Below are 16,458 nucleotides of genomic sequence, written 5' to 3'. Positions count from 1 at the left end.
CCTAGTGTATCTATCTCTGAAGACAATACTCTTTTTTCTCTTTGCACTGAAATATTCTTGAAAATGTGAGAGTCTTGTAGAATTTTAGCCTACATATTTGATTAGATTTTTAAAAAATTAAACCTGAAAAAAAAAATCTTAATCCTGGATAGAGGTCTTGTTGTGTCTGAATTGATGAACAAAAGTAAAGTTTCACTAAGTAGCACTCAGAAAAATCTCTGTGCAGCGACTTCAGGAAACTGGAGGTGGTTCCTTGGCCAGGGAATGTTTAGCTTCTCCAACAAAGGTATTGGATTAGGTGATCTTTCAACTCCCTTTCAGGGGGAGGCATAAATTAGGAGTACTGAATTAACAGATATAAACTAGAATCCATAAAATAGATAAGCAACAAGTATTTACTGTATCTCACAGGCAATTACACACAATATCTTGAAATAACCTATAATGGAATATAATCTGTAAACAACAACTACCCCTCATCACTATGTTATACACCTGAAACTAACACAATATTGTAAATCAACTATAATTCATTATAAATAAATAGATTCCCTTCCAGTTTCCAAATCCTTTGACTTTAAATTATAAATCTCCAGTTGGGCGCGAGATTCTGGATTCGGGGGATGTCTACAGGATCGCCAAGGGTGGCAAATTTAGAGTGAAGAAGAAACTCTGAATTCGTGACCCCTAGGAGATCATGTAGGTTAGCGCTACATAGTCTACTACTTCCCACACTGGTGGCCCGCACTTTGGGCTTAAAACGCCGGAGCGCAGCAGGAAGCCCTCGACTTTACAGGGAATCCAGTCTCCACCACTAAATTCTAAACTTCTCAAATTTCTTCTCCGAGCCTATTATCTTCCACAGGACTACAACTCCCAGCAGGCCACACCGGGGATTCTTGCGTTGTGGCAGCCAGTATAGCCAGTAAAAAGGAAAGGGAATCCTCAGGAACCAATCCTGAAGAGGTAGGGCGGATCCTTTCCGGTTTCCGGTTCCGGCTCCTCCCCCCGGCTCACCGAGGCGGCGCTGTTCCTGACCGGGAGACGCTGGAGCTAGGTGGGTTGGGGTCGGGCCCGAGGTCGCGGTGGCTAGGCGCTAGTGGCTTCGCGGGGAGCCCTCAGCTTAGTCCCCTTCCTCTCACCGGGCAGCTGGGGTTGTGGCTTTGTTCCGCGGACCCACTGGGGAGCAAACGGGGCCCTGTGTTCCCTCGTCCCAACTCCTGGCCCCTACCCCCGGCCTGCCCGGCCAGCCTCTGGCCCCAAGCCCCTGCCTTCCCGCCCTTCTGTTGGCCTTTGAGTACCCAGTCCCGCTACCACTGACCATATCTTTGGCGTCAGCTTCTCCTTCTCTCCCACCCCTCCGGCCCCAACCCCGCCCGGCAGCTCTGGACCTAGCTCCTCTAGAACGCTCGTACCTCAGACTCCGCCTGGCGGCACACAGCCCAACCTCTTGGGTCGGGTTCCCACCCTGACCAGTCTCCTCGGACCCTCTGACTCTTTTGGTCCTCTTCTCTCTCTGTCTCCTTATCCACCTCCCTTGTTCAGTTCGCAGTTATTTCACACATTTCTCCTGATATTTCCAAGCTCCCCTCTTTCCTTCCTCCCTCCAAGCCTCGACCCTAAAGGTCCCTCAGACCACTTTCCAGCTTGGTCCCGTCCCTCCAACCCAGGCCCTTGGCCTTCAACATCTCTGATCACCAGCCCCATCTTCTTGGCTCTTGTTAGACCTGGCTCCTTTTCCCCCGTCTCAGTCCCTTCCACCTGTGGTCCTGCCTGTACCTCTGAACCTCCTGCGAAGACAAGCGCCATGAGTCTCTTTCTCCCCAAATCTCTGAAATGTGATATGGAAATGCTCTTTACCTGGCACTGTCTTCTTAGATGGTGGGTTCCCCATCTCTGTCAGTTCCAGTTTTGCTCACCCATCCTGCAAGTCCTGACTAAAAGACTACCTTTTCCATGAAGCTGCTTATCCCTGAACTCTTCAGGGAGATATGCCTGTGTCATCAGAATTTCCATGGGACTGTATTTATTACTGGTGTAGCGCTTAAAAGCACTGGCTTTGGAGCGATGGGCATGGCTCCCAGTTCTGCCACTCATTTGCTGTGTGCCCTTGGGCAAATTACAAGTTTCTTGCTTCTCCTGGAACTTAACCTTCTACACTTGTATGACAGTTTCTGGGGTTGGTGGCCCATGACGCTGCACTGTACCATAAAGTCTTTTAGGGTGGTGACTATAGTCTTAAATCTTATTCAACCCAGCATTCAGCTCTGGGAAGAGTCGGAGCTTGGTATATTGTGGATTCTCAGTATAGTAGGATCAGTAGTGAGTGGAGGCTTTGTAGCTCATTGCATAAAGAGAGATATTGGAGCCCTAGGTGGGATGGGCAGGAGTGGGAGGTAAATTAAGATCATAACCATTCACTCATACTTAAAAAATTTTGAGCACCAGGCCTTGTGCTGGAGACATTCCCAAACCAGTTCCTGTCCACAAATTGCTTATAAACTAATAGTGGGAACAGACATGTAAGCAGATAATTGCAAGACACCTTAAAAGCCAGTACAAGATCCTGTGAATGCATAAAGGAGGAAGTGGGCAGAAATTAAGAGATAGCTAAGGAATCGTGGGTGAGAATAGACACAAGTAAGCATGAAATGGGTTGTGGAGACAGGCCTGGTCTTCAGTTTATTTAGCAAATATTTATTAAGGATCTGTGTTTGACAGCCACTGCTCTAGGAGTTTGGTTTACATTAATGAATAAATCAAAGAACCTGGCCCTAATGGGACTCATGTTTTGCAGGGGCAGGCCTATACTAAATAACAGACATAAAGAACAGATCATTAGAAGGTGAGAAGTGCTATGGGGCAAGGGGGAACTGAGTGTGGGGGAAGGGGTTATAATTTTTATTTTTAACTTTTTGTTTTGGAGGGGTTGTGATTTTTAAAGGGATGGTCAGGAGACAGTGACTAAGTATCAAGGAATAGTTTCTGATTTATTTATTATTTATTTTTGCAGTTTTGGAAGTGAAGCAGCCTTTTTTTTTTTTTTAAACATTACTTACCTAGATTCTTGAAAACAAAAAACAAAAACACTCTTAACAGAGATTGGTAGATTATAGTTTGCTTTCTTTTGTTTAAAATGAAGTTTTGTTAGGATACAGCCACACCCAATCATTTATGGATTTTCTATGCCTGCTTTTATGATACAATGGCACAGTTGAATAGTTGTAGCAGAGATCCTGTGGCCCCCAAATATTTACTAAGTATATACTCCCTGGTCCTTTACAGAAAAAGTTTACTGACCACCCCCCCACCCCACTCCTTAAAGGTTTAACGTACTGTCCATATTTCACATTTTAGATTATATACAGTGTACCATTTTTTAATTGAATGTTTTCCTTTTCTAACAAGATCATGTAAGGAATCTTTTTCATCCTTGCCTTCTTTACAGGGCTAGCATATAGTGTTTTCAGCAGTTAATCGCAGCTGTCATGTACTGAATGACTAGTACATGCCACACTTTACACTGAGCATTTGATAGGCGTTTCCTCTCACAGTCCGGCTGTGTCAGTTGGTATCACAATTTTAGTGATACAGGAGTTGAGGCTCAGAGTGGTTGAGTAATTTGCAGAGTTGTAAAGAGAGTATATGTCACCATTGGGATCCAGCCCTAAATGTAGTTGGTGTCCCTTCCATTATTCTTTGTTGTTATTTTCCACAAAGGTTGAAGAATTGCCAATCTTTCATTCACTGTCGTCAGTGTTCCATCATAGCCTGGGCTTCCCTCCCTCATCCCCTTGTTCATGTCACTCTAAAGTATTTCCACCAGTCCACTCTGCCTTTTGAAATGCCATTATTTCCTCAAGGTTCAGAGGAAACACCACTCTCCTCTTATCAGTACTTTTCCCCCCTCATTTGCCGTCCTTGTCTGTAGGAACTCAAAAGGAGTCTGTGCAGCTTAGCAAGCATCTACTGATGTATGCACAAGTAGGCCCCGTGCTGGGCACCGTGTGTGGGGGGCGGAGGTGGGGGCACGGGGGAGTGTGTGCCTGTGAGACTGTGTGGTGTGAGAGTATAGCTGGGTGTGTGTGTGATGTGTGGTTGTGTAGCCATGTATTGGTTCTGTGTATGGGAGGGCTGTGTGTGGTGTGTGTGATTGGTACATGTGTGGCTGTGTATGTGTGATTGCATGATATGCACGTGTGTTGTAAGAGTGACTGAGTGTGTTTGAATATGACTGTGTGTTTGGTGAGTACGCCTCTGTGTGTGGTATGAGACTGTGTGTGTAGGCACTGCTCTGTGGGGTGTGTGAGTGGAAGTGGGTACTGCCCAATCAGAACAGACACAGTGCAGGCTCTGCAGTGGATCTTGGAGGACCCAGATGTTACCCTTTATTTGTCAGACTATGGTGAGATGTGGGGAAGGGAAGGGTGGTGGAACACTTAAGAGGATTCAGAGCTGGGCCTTGTGAGTGAGTAGGAATTAGAGGTTACTGTTATTTTCAGTTTGAAAGCAAGCAGATAGAGGGATACTTGTAAGGAAGGTTTTTCCAGAAAAGATTAAACAGAATGGGAATTTCAGTTAACTTACATTTAGGCAGAAAAATCAAACTCACCCCCTAGTGGACGCTCTTGTACTTGCAGGTGAATTAGAGTCTAGACTGTTGTGGTTTAGTGTGGTAGTAAGATAAGTGACTTAGCACGCATGCATGCATTGGAGAAGGAAATGGCAGCCCACTCCAGTGTTCCTGCCTGGAGAATCCCAGGGACCGGGGAGCTTGGTGGGCTGCCGTCTATGGGATTGCACAGGGTTGGACACGACTGAAATGACTTAGCAGCAAGATAAGTGACATTATGCAAATTTCACAAATAACATCTTTTGGGGATGGACAAAGCTGGGGGCCTTCTTTTTGCTGTGGTGGGTAACTTTACGTATCTGTGGAGGTTTGTCACTTAAAAGTTAGTAAAGGCATTCTTCCAAGTATTCCAGTTAATGGAATGAAATGGTTCTTTCTATAGGGATCGTGTACTGGGATAGAATCAAACCAGGATAGAAGATTCCCTGGGGGCTGGCCTGACCCATGGAATAAAGGCGTTGGCCATTTGTGTTCATTCTCAGGGTTCAGAGATGGGCAGTGAGAAGGAGCAGAGCCCAGAACAGCACCTGCCCGAGGAAGGGGAACGGGGTAATAAGCCGTGGAGAGTGGATGACTCCGAGATCCCGGATGGGGACAAAGAGCCTGGGCAAGCAAGCCCGTCAGAGGGGCCACAAGGGCCCCGTCCAGAAGAGCCCACGCAGGAAGTTGCTGTCTCTGCTGCAGAGCCGGAGGACCTCTCTGTTCCTCGGAGGCCCGAGGTGGATGAGAAGCCCTTTGTATGTGTCCAGTGCGGCAAAACCTTCAACAACACCTCCAACCTGAGGACACACCAGCGCATCCACACGGGCGAGAAGCCCTACCAGTGTTCCGAGTGTGGTAAGAGCTTCTCCAGAAGCTCCAACCGGATCCGCCACGAGCGCATCCACCTGGAGGAGAAACACTACAAGTGCCCCAACTGCGAGCAGCGCTTCCGGCGGCACGCGGACCTCACCACGCACCAGCAGGACCACCTGGGCCGGCGGCCCTTCCGCTGCGACCTCTGTGGCAAGAGCTTCGGCCAGAGCTCGGCGCTGGCCGTGCACTACCGGACCCACCTGGAGCCCGCGCCCTACATCTGCTGCGAGTGCGGGAAGAGCTTCAGCAACAGCTCCAGCTTCGGCGTGCACCACCGCACCCACACGGGCGAGCGGCCCTACGAGTGCGCCGAGTGCGGGCGGACCTTCAGCGACATCTCCAACTTCGGGGCGCACCAGCGGACCCACAGGGGCGAGAAGCCCTACCGGTGCACCGTGTGCGGGAAGCACTTCTCCCGCAGCTCCAATCTCATCCGCCACCAGAAGACACACCGGGGAGAGCCGGCCGGGAAAGAGTCCAGCTGAAGCGGGCGAGGGAGAGAGGACAGGGCAAGGGGTCCCAGCCTAGCGTAGAAAGAGCTTTAGGATCTGCTGCTGCCCCCTTGACGTCAAGCCCTTCTCCCACTTTGGAGAATGGTTTTTCTGTTGCCTCTGAAGCCAGGATCTCCAGGAAGTCAGAGAAGGGACTCTGAGTAAAAATCTTTACATTTTTCCAGGCCAATTTCTTGTGGTAGAAAGTCAGAGGACTCTCTTAGTTTCATCTCCTTGGGGTGAAAGAGAAATAGGGTAGGCTTAGTACTTGCTCATATCATTAGGGTGACCGTCCCCTGGCCTTTAAGGAAGTACCTGTGAGATAAGCATCACTGTCTGGAGGGCCTCTGTATTGTATATGGACTGCTTGAGCTTAGGGCGCACTGCAGGGGTCCACTAATTCCACCCACTGTGCCTGAATCAGACAGGGAGGAAGGGGCTTCCCAGGCCTGGAGAAGAGGTCTGAGGTCCTACTTTAGGAATGAAAGGGAAACCCTCAAGGAGCCATGATCCAGGCACCTTCACATTCCCTCATGTTTGTGACTCATCATCCCCAGCCCAGCGTGCATCTGTTTCCCCAGGAATAGCAGTAAAACCCTTTAATGAAAAGGACCCGTGTACTTATTTGGAGGCATCAAAGAGGTGGAGAGATGGTCACACTGCCACTACTCTGGAAGGGAGTTGAATTTCAAGAAAGAATGGGTGACTGTTCTGAAAAGCAAAAGGAAGCTGCTGACTGAGGTCTGTGAGGAGGAAGGGGAGAGAGAGGGAAGTAATATTAATTGAGCATCTGCTGTGTGCCCTAGATCCTGCAGGTCACATTCCCATTCTTTATTTAGTTGCAGCAGCCTGCAAGGGAGTGCGCTGAGGAGACCAGTGAGGAAAGGTGAAATCGCTTGCTGTGAATCACATTATGGGTATGTTGGTAGAGCCAGGGTGCAGCCTGGGTCTCCCTTGTTTCTGAGCGGATGCTCTTTCACTGCATTCACCTTGTTGGGTTCTGAAGGAGGAGCTGCTTTGGGAGCTGGCCTGGGACGAGGTGATTTCCTAGAAGTGGGAGCTAGCGTGGCCTCTTGAGACAGCCCTGGACCCTTTGCTCTGTGGGACGCCAGTGCCAAGGATGAGAACCTTTTCAACTTTAGATTGATAATAGATTGACGTTATTCTGTGCCTAGGAAATATGACTGTAACTTGGAATAGGGGCTGAGGGGTGGGACAAAGTGAACTTAGAGAGTCTTTGCCCTTAGTAGTAGCAGTTTAGTTCCTAAGGTTGGGATAGCTTGGTAGAGGTCAGGCCTGGCTTCCTGCCCTTCTGAAGGCCTGGCTCCATGTGGCAAGTTTTAAGTGTTTTCTGCATTAAAGTTTATAGAGTTCACCCAGATTTCCTCCAACAAATACAAAAGACCCCCATCTTTGGCCACTCTGGGGTTCTGTTCTTCCAGAGTGAGGAGCCTTCATCTGTCGCCAGCTGGCAGAATGTGACTGGCACAGCTGATGACCTGACCTACTACAATGGGATCCTGCCACCCACCCAGGAGGGGATGTGCCTTTATTTTTTCTAACCATAAAACATGACTTCCAAACAATTCCCTGATATTTGTAGGGTCCTTTTCAGTTTACAAAGCACTTTTATTTCATATACATTTTCCTGCTCCTTGAAAATCTTCATACAAGGTATTTTAAACATATAGTCACCCAACTTGTATGTATAAATTGCTTCCTAATAATAGAAGTTGCCAGGGGCTTCCTGGCTGTACAATGGTTTAAGACTACTTCCACTGCAGGTGCTGCGGGTTTGATCCTGGCCGGGGAGCTAAAATCTCACATGCCACGTGGCCAAAAATAAAACTTAGAAGTTGCCATCTAACACCTACTGAGCGCCAGTTATTTCTGATCTGCATGACTAGTCTGCAAAGTAGCAGTATCCCCATTTTGAAGATAAGGAAATTCTGAGGGGTTAAATGACCTGACTTAATGGCTGAGCTGGGATTCCAGTTAGGCCAGCTCTTCATTTTTGCTCATTACCAAGCTAGGTCTGCTGGTCTCCTCTCAGTCTGGGAGCTTGGTAACATTAACCTTCCAGACCCAGAGCCTTAGTGACAACTGCAATGAGTTGGAGTCTTGCTAGACCTGCTTTGAGCTTGCTGGCCCATCTCATTTGCCCTTTTCCGACCAATTTTATAGGCTATGTTTTCAGTGTTGATCCAGGCTATTGAGTTCTGATTAGTCCATTTATTCACTCTGATTTCCTTTTTTGCTAACTTCCTTTATTTTCTTCATTCCTTTTTCCTCTTCCCGTCTCTCTTTCCCCTCCCCTTCTTTCCTCCCTCCCCACTCTGCTCCTCTCTCTCCTAGTTACTAGGAATACTGACAGTGAAGACGTGGCTCCTGTATTCTCTACTGTGGGGTGGCTGCCAGGTTTCAACAGCAGGCAAACCTGGAAGGGTGGGGCTCCCATCAACTCCTGGCACTTGATCCTGGTGTGGTGACCACCCACAGGCTCCCTGCCCCTGGACTGAATTCACATGAAGCCCCTTCCCCTCCCGTCAGCCTTTTGGCCTGCATGCAACTCAGTTCTATCCACCAACATTTATGAAGCAGCTATTACATGTCAGGAAGCAGGGAGTTCTCCCTGCCTCACCTGAGGGAGTTCTGACTGGATGCCTGAGAGGGTCTGGAGCAGGGAAGGGCTGTTGTGGGCAGGTGTGGAGAAGGGGAAAGCTGCGCATGCGTAGCCTATGTACAGGCCCTCTCTTCCCTCAGCTCTGGAGGACCTTGACCCCTGAACTCTATGATAGGAAAGATCTAAGGGGCATCAACAGCCGTAGACAGAGCTCCTGGGCCCCAACTTCTGTTGGGATAGGCAGTCACCTCTGGTCTCCTCATGCTCTGAAGTTCCGGGTTCCTTCTGCCATGAGATCCCAGATGAAAGCAGAGACCCGCATGTACCTTTACCTGCAGGTCTTGCCACCCACCATCCAATACTCCTTGGAATAAAGGCGTTTTCCCAGTCTCTAGTCCACAGAGAGACATCAACCCATTACGATTTGGGCAACAATACTTCTTTCCCATTTAGTCTCACAACACCATAGCGCAGGCAAATTACAGGATTGCTTTTGATGGAGCCTAGAAGATAGGTCTGGAACCAGTCCTACGCAGGTTTGGGTATTGGGAAATAGTGATTATAACAGCATTTACTATTGATCTTAATGTCTAAGTCTTCGTAATTCTGCAAGGTAATTATTTTCATTTTGCCGATGAAGAAATGGAGGTTCAGTTAGATGAAGTAATTTGCCCATTTAAGGTCACATGGCCATTAGGTGGCTCACCTGGGACTTTAACCAACCCAGACCTGATACTAAGGCCTTCTTCTTAATGACTACATGGTAATTAAGCCTTGCTCCCTGGACCCCCACTCCCTGTCAGGTCCCACTACTCCTTAGAGTGGTCCTATCCCAGAAGGATGTTCTTTCACATCTCTATCATGGTTATTCGGCTTGGCCTAGGAATTGTTCCTGGAGAACTGAGTACACTGGGGTGTACTGAGCCGAAGCCAGGCTGCTGAGGGTAAGGTCTGAACAAGACCAGGGATCAGCTGGAGCCCTGTGAGGCTCCTCCCTCCCCCATAGGGTGTCTTCTGGGCAGTACAGCATCTTGCTCTAGTCCCCAGGGTGATTTGGGACCCTGGGACAACCGGGGCTTGCTCTTCCTCTTCACCGGACACTGCGAAGCTGCAGGACTTTCTCTTTCGCCTGCTCTGGGACACCGCCCAGGGCCTCAGCTTCCTGCCCTGAGGCTCCCACCCTGGGTTTAATTTTCACCAACCCTAGTGTGAGACACCAGACCAGGGTACAGCCTGCAGAGCTCCTTCACCTGCAGTAGCAGGCCAGTGATGGGGGGAGGGAGGAGCCTCCAGGAAGAGGTGAAGAATAACGACCACTTTACCCTTCAGAGTTCTTGCCTGAGACCCATGTCACAAAAGACAGATGAACAGGAGGAAAACAAGGTTATTCATGTGTATATCTCACAAACCTGAGAGGCACCCAGGGAAAATGAGTTAACTCACCCAGGTGGTCTAAAGTTCAGTTGTGTCCAACTCTGCCACCCCATGTAGCCCACCAGGCTCCTATGTCTGTGGGATTTCCCAGGCAAGAATACTGGAATGGGTTGTCATTTCCTCCTCCAGGGTATCTTTCTGACCCAGGGATCGAATTCACATCGCCTGCTTTCTTTACCACTGCGCCACCTGGGAAGCCCAAGTGGCCTAAACCAGCAGTTTAAATACCATCTTAGCCAAAGGAGAAATAAAGGTGAGGGTGAGTAAGCCAGTTATGGGGAGGTTGCCAGGAAGAGCAGGATAAACAAGTGTAAGGTTTGTTATGCAGATTAAAGTCTCTGCCTTCCCCATTAGTAAGATTCTCTTACTATTTAGTTGTTTTCTCCTAGTGCAGCGAGGGAGACACCCTCACAAATAGAGATATCCTTCATAAGTGTAAATTTCCCTTTCAAAAGAAGTAATTCCTACTCTGTTTTTCTGAGTCATTCCTTCCGACTGTGGAGACTGGCACTGGAACCCAGAGTTCCAAGGCAGGATGGTAGGTGTCATTTACAGTTGTTCCCAGGGGCCTGTGGGAGCAGCCCCGGGGAGGGCCCTAACCTGGCCTGTATTGGACGTTGGCCCCAGGAGTGAATAGGACAGTCCTTCCTGCTAGGAACTCAGAGGAACGGAAACTCCCTTGTGAACAAGGTACTGGGGGAACACAGGCAGGATGCCTAACTTCACAGGAGAGGAGAAGGCTGAGAGGATTGAATCTGGTCTTGGAGAATGAGTGAGTGTTTACTAGTTAAAGAAGAGGAAGGCTATTTCTGATGGAAGGGAAGCTTTAGTGTTTTAGGGAACAGTGAAACATTTGAGGTAGTGAAGATTGTCCTGGGTGAGGAGATGAGGTTGGTAAGGTAGTCAGGGACTGGGTCCTGAAGGGTGTTGGATGCCAGGATAAAGAATTTCAGGTTGTGGACAGTAGAGAATTTTAAAGCCAAGAGACTGCATGATCACATTCATGCCTGAGGTTCCTGTGGTCTGTGCAATCCTCTATGTCAACAAAAAATTAATCAGGCGATCTAAGAAAAAAATGGAAAATTTTATTTGAGCCATACTGAGGATTATGACTCAGGAACAGTCTCTCAGAAAGCTCTGAGAGACTGTTCCACCCATTAGAGGTCAAAGCAAAGTTATATAAATTTTTGAGACAGAGGGTTGTACATTAAGTGTTATTGACAGTTTACACAATCCAGATCTGTGCGTACAAAGCAAGCAGTGGGCCTTGGGTCATCATGGCCATTCCAAGATGAAGAAGGAAGGTTATCTCATAAGGAGTTATAACCCTTGATGAGATTAAGAAGAAATGTTATCTCCGAATGAGGTCTGGTCAGTGCAGGTGCATAACACACAGTAAAGGGGAGGGAGGAGGAGAAAATAAAAATTTTATTTAAAATTTTGTCTTACCATAAAATATAAATTTTATTTCATCACTTGTTTTGTCCCCATTTGCTTTATCACAGAACTAAGCACCTTCATGAGTTCCCTGGGAAGTTCTGTCATATCAAGCATTTGTACAGCTAGAATCCCTTCGAGAGACTGGGAATCTTGGGGAGGGGTCTCATCAGGGTGTGGGACTAACTCCTCCCATCGCTGTTGTTACCCCTTCTCTCTCAGATTGCTGTGGAAACTCCAGGTCGTTTTACTCTATTATAAAAAAGCTGTTCAGCTCTCCTCAGCTTCTGATAATTTGTATATGCAAACACATCAAGGGACTCAGCAGAACAAAGGCCCCACCATTTAACAGTGGTACAGTTCAGTCACTCAGTCATGCCCAACTCTTGGCGACAGCGGTACATCCATCCCCAAAAAGCAGTTGTAAAAGAAATCCAAACAACAAATATCCTGGAAGATTTGCAAAGCATGCGAACATATTAAAGGTTCAAGATAGTCATGTGAGCACAAGTGGTTGTTCCCACTTCTTTTTGAGATCCCCATTAATAGGACAGAATAGGAATATAAACACCTAACAGCAAAGAGAATGGCAGGGAGATGGGGTGGCCGGTGAAGCGGTGTCAACACATTTCTAGAAGTGGATGACAACACGCTGGTGGCTCAGCAGAGTGGAGGAAGCCATGGCCCAGAAGGTAGGTGATGGACCTGACAGCCAGTCTTCCTGGAAAGATCCCACAGAGGCTCTGAGTTCATAACCAGCAAGTACTGAGGACAGACATGAAAAGTGGACCTAAAAGTGAGGGCATTGGTAGAAGGTCTTTCTGTGTAGAAAGACCTACCCCTCAACCTTCAAAATGGAGAGTGATTGGCACTTACCTTCAGACAAGCAACACACCACACACACACAGCCAAACCAAGAAGGATCATTCTACGAAAATCCAGTAAGTCCCTAGGAGGAATCTAGGGTGTTGAATGCGGTGTTGACATCTCAGAGTAAAACTTGTTATTCTGACATTTATAAGCCCTCCGTCTACGGGGTCGCACAGAGTCGGACACGACTGAAGTGACTTAGCAGCAGCATAAGCCCCCCACCCTCCCCCGCCAAGAATCACCCAAACACTCACCCTGTAGTAATTCCCGACAGAAAACCCTACTGCCGAAAGTCCTTCATGGTCCAGGGCAGGGAAGCAGACACAGCAGCAGAGGAAACACAGCAACAGAAGAAACCAACACAATTACTGAGCTTGTTGGTCTGTTATTCTATAAACACACAACCAGCAGCACCGGAATTATAAAGGCAGTTAAAAGCACGAGAGACAACATAAACAGAGTAGGTGGCTCCAGACAACAGAAAGTTAAAATGGCACAGTGGAATCATTTGTAAAAAATTGATTATAGTTAATTGGCTTCAGGTATATGTTGGTTTTGGGTATACAACATAGTGATTTGGAATTTTTACAGATAATACTCCATTTAAAATTATTACATTGGTTATATTCTCTGTGCCGTACAATATATCCTTGTACTTCATTTTATACGTGGTGGTTAGTAACTTAGTCCCCAACCCTATCTTGTCCCTCTCTCCCCCCACTGGTGACCACTAGTTTGCTCCCTATTTCTATGAATCTGCTTCTGTTTTGTTATATTCATTCATTTTACTTTTTAAATTTCACATATAAGGGATAACAAAGTTATTTATTTCACTAAGCGTAATACCTCCAGGTCCATCCATGTTATTGCAAATAGCAAAATTTCATTCTTTTCATGGCTGAGTAATAGTCCATTGTATGTATGTATGTTATGTATGTGTGTGTATATATATATGTATATACACACATATATACACATATATACATATATATTTATACATATATATATGTACACCACATCTTCTTTATTCATTCATCTGTTGAGGGACACTTGGCTTGTTTCCATATCTTGGCCATTGTAAATAATGTTGCTATGAGCATTGAGATGCATTTATCTTTTTGAATTAGTATTTTTGTCTTTTTTCAGCTATATATCCAGGATGGAATTGCTGGGTCATATGGTAGTTCTATTTTTAGTTTTTTGAGAAACTTTATTGTTTGCCATAGTGGCAGCACTAATTACATTCCCACCAACAGTGTACAAGTTTCCTTATTCTCCACATTCTCTCCAATGTTTGTTATCTGTGGTCTTGTTGATGACAGCCATTCTGACAGGTATGAAGTGATATCTTGTGGTTTTAATTTCTTTGATGAGTTGTGGTGTTGAACATCTTTTCATATGCCTATTGGCCATCTGCATACCTTCTTTGGAAAAGTGTGTAAGTCTTCTGAACATTTTGAAATTGAGTTGTTTATTGGTTTGATGTGGAGTTGTATGAGCTGTTTATATATTTTGGATATTAACACCTTATTGGACATATAACTGCTGGGAGAAATACCAACAACCTCAGATATGCAGACAACACCACCCTTATGGCAGAAAGTGAAGAGGAACTAAAAAGCCTCTTGATGAAAGTGAAAAGGACTAAAAAGCCTCTTGATGAAAGTGAAGGAGGAGAGTGAAAAAGTTGGCTTAAAGCTCAACATTCAGAAAACTAAGATCATGGCATCTGGTCCCATCACTTCATGGGAAATAGACGGGGAAACAGTGGAAACAGTGTCAAGACTTTATTTTTGGGGGCTCCAAAATCACTGCAGATGGTGATTGCAGCCATGAAATTAAAAGATGCTTACTCCTTGGAAGGAAAGTTATGACTAACCTTGATAGCATATTTAAAAGCAGAGACATTACTTTGCCAACAAAGGTCCGTCTAGTCAAGGCTATGGTTTTTCCAGTGGTCATGTATGGATGTGAGAGTTGGACTGTGAAGAAAGCTGAGCGCCAAAGAATTGATGCTTTTGAACTGTGGTGTTGGAGAAGACTCTTGAGAGTCCCTTGGACTGGGTGTTCATTGGAAGGATTGATGTTGAAGCTGAAACTCCAATACTTTGGCCACCTCATGCGAAGAGTTGACTCATTGGAAAATACCCTAATGCTGGAAAGGATTGGGGGCAGGAGGAGAAGGGGATGACAGAGGATGAGATGGCTGGATGGCATCACCGACTCAATGGACATGGGTTTGGGTAGACTTTGGGAGCTGGTGGTGGACGGGGAGGCCTGGCGTGCTACTATTCATGGGGTTGCAAAGAGTCGGACACGACTGAGCGACTGAACTGAACTGATGGACATATAATTTGCCAATGTTTTCTCCCATTTATTAGGTTGACTTTTCATTTTGTTGAGGTTTCCTTTGCTGTGCAAAAGCTTTTAATTAGGTCCCATTTGTTTATTTTTTCTTTCATTTCCTTTGCCTTAGGGGATCCTAAAAAATACTGCTATGACTTCTGCTTATGCTTTCTTCTAGGAGTTTTTGGTTTCCGGTTATACATTTAGGTCTTTAATTTATTTTGAGTTTACTTTTCCACATGATGTAAGAAAATGTGCTAATTTCATTCTTTTACATGTTACTGTCCAGTTTTCCCAGCACCACTTATTGAAGAGACTGCCTTTCCCGTATTGTGTATCCTCACTTCCTTTGTTAAAAATTAATTGATCATAAAGGCGTGGGCTTATTTCTGGGCTCTCTGACACAATAGAGTCTTTAAAAACTCTAGAGATATCCTCAGGGAGATCTGACAAGATACTACCTCTATAGAACAAGAAGGTTGCTAGTGGAAAGAGACCAAATGGAAAATCAGAAACAGCTTTTGGATATTAAAATTGTGTGCTAAGTCACTTCGGTCGTGTCTGACTGTTTGTACCCTATGGACTGTAGCCTGCCAGGCTTCTGTGTCCAAGGGATTCTCCAGGCAGATACTGCAGTGGATTGCCATTTTCTCCTCCAGGGGATCTTCCCAACTCGAGATCAAGCCCTGGTCTCTTATGTCTCCTGCACTGGCAGGAGGGTTCTTTACCACTAGCGCCACCTGGGAAGCCCTTATGGATATTAAGCATATGATAGATAAGATATTCAAGAAACCACTTGGAAGATAACATCAAGAAAAGCCCCTAAAATATAAGGCAAAAATACAGAGATAGAGAAAGAGGAAATAAGTGACACAGAAGATCAACTTCTTATGATGAAGACTGCTGACTGTTCTCCAAAATCTGTCCACCTATTTTATTTGGAGCACTAAACTAGTATTTCCCAGTCTCCTTTGCCATTAGGTGTAATCCTCTCATTAAAGTTCTTGCCAATGGAAAATGAGCAGAAACGGTACATGACGTTCCTCAGCACTCAGGAAGGCACTCAGGAAACCAGGCATGCCTTTACATCATTTTCTTTCCCTTTTTCATCAGCTGTAACCTGCAGGAATCCAACTTTGATGGTTGCAGACTATACAATGTCCTAGTGTGGATTTGCCAGATAAAACACAGGACATCAAGTTAAATTTTAACTTCAGATAAACAATGAATCATTTTTAGTTGGATGCACATTTCACAGCTGTTAATGAGACAGAAACACATTTTTTTTTTTTTTTGGTACTCCAAACCACTGTGTTGTTTGGTCTCTTTATTACAGCACCCTAATCTTTCATCCTGATATTTACAGGTGAGTTTCTGCTCTAATGAGACTGTGGCTCATCATACTATGTATGATGTCTTACTCTTGCCATTGGTCATTTCTCCTCCACATTTTAGCATCTCTAAAGTTAAAATACATCCAATAATTGATGCTGTTTTAGATAAAATAAAATACCATATTATAAGAAAGAGAAGAGGCCATGATCTCAGCAAGATAGTGGAATAGGAAGTCCCAGGTATCAGTCCTAAACTGAGACCCCAACTTAACAACAATGTATGGACCAAAATACCTTTTTTGAGAACTCAGAAACCCACAAGCAAGCACAGCTCAACTTGGGTTGTTTTTCTGGGGTTGGGATGAGAGTGGGAAGAAGAGTGGAATATGCATGCAATGTGCTGGTTTTTCAGAGGGCTGCCCAAGGGACTAGTTT

The 16,458-nt window shown here is 45.9% G+C and overlaps 1 protein-coding gene and 1 long non-coding RNA gene across 4 annotated transcripts; one reads left to right on the top strand and one right to left on the bottom strand.

The window, feature by feature from the left end:
- Window positions 1-995: 995 nt before the first annotated feature.
- Window positions 996-6,588, top strand: ZNF691 (zinc finger protein 691). Of its 2 annotated transcripts, none has more exons than XM_043875708.1 (2): window positions 996-1,057; window positions 5,116-6,588. In XM_043875708.1, the coding sequence occupies exon 2, from the start codon at window positions 5,125-5,127 to the stop codon at window positions 5,971-5,973; it is 849 nt and encodes a 282-aa protein (XP_043731643.1). In that variant the 5' UTR covers window positions 996-1,057; window positions 5,116-5,124; the 3' UTR covers window positions 5,974-6,588. The 2 variants fall into 2 exon arrangements, with proteins under 2 accessions (XP_043731643.1, XP_043731642.1); XM_043875707.1 differs by having other exon boundaries at window positions 997-1,057; window positions 5,016-6,588.
- A 4,860-nt stretch (window positions 6,589-11,448) lies between these two features.
- Window positions 11,449-13,200, bottom strand: LOC122676469. Of its 2 annotated transcripts, none has more exons than XR_006335590.1 (2): window positions 12,598-13,200; window positions 11,449-12,238 (listed from the first exon to the last, which is right to left on the bottom strand). It is a non-coding gene; the product is annotated as an uncharacterized LOC122676469 (long non-coding RNA). The 2 variants fall into 2 exon arrangements; XR_006335591.1 differs by having other exon boundaries at window positions 11,449-12,194.
- Window positions 13,201-16,458: the final 3,258 nt, after the last annotated feature.

Source organism: Cervus elaphus, chromosome 20 (genome assembly GCF_910594005.1).
Source record: "Cervus elaphus chromosome 20, mCerEla1.1, whole genome shotgun sequence".
Classification (NCBI taxonomy): domain Eukaryota; kingdom Metazoa; phylum Chordata; class Mammalia; order Artiodactyla; family Cervidae; genus Cervus; species Cervus elaphus.
This window is presented reverse-complemented; position numbering and strand designations above follow the sequence as displayed.

Excerpts from the sequence above, each read along its gene's own strand:
- ZNF691 (XM_043875708.1), top strand. The coding sequence starts at position 5,125 with ATGGGCAGTGAGAAGGAGCAGAGCCCAGAACAGCACCTGCCCGAGGAA.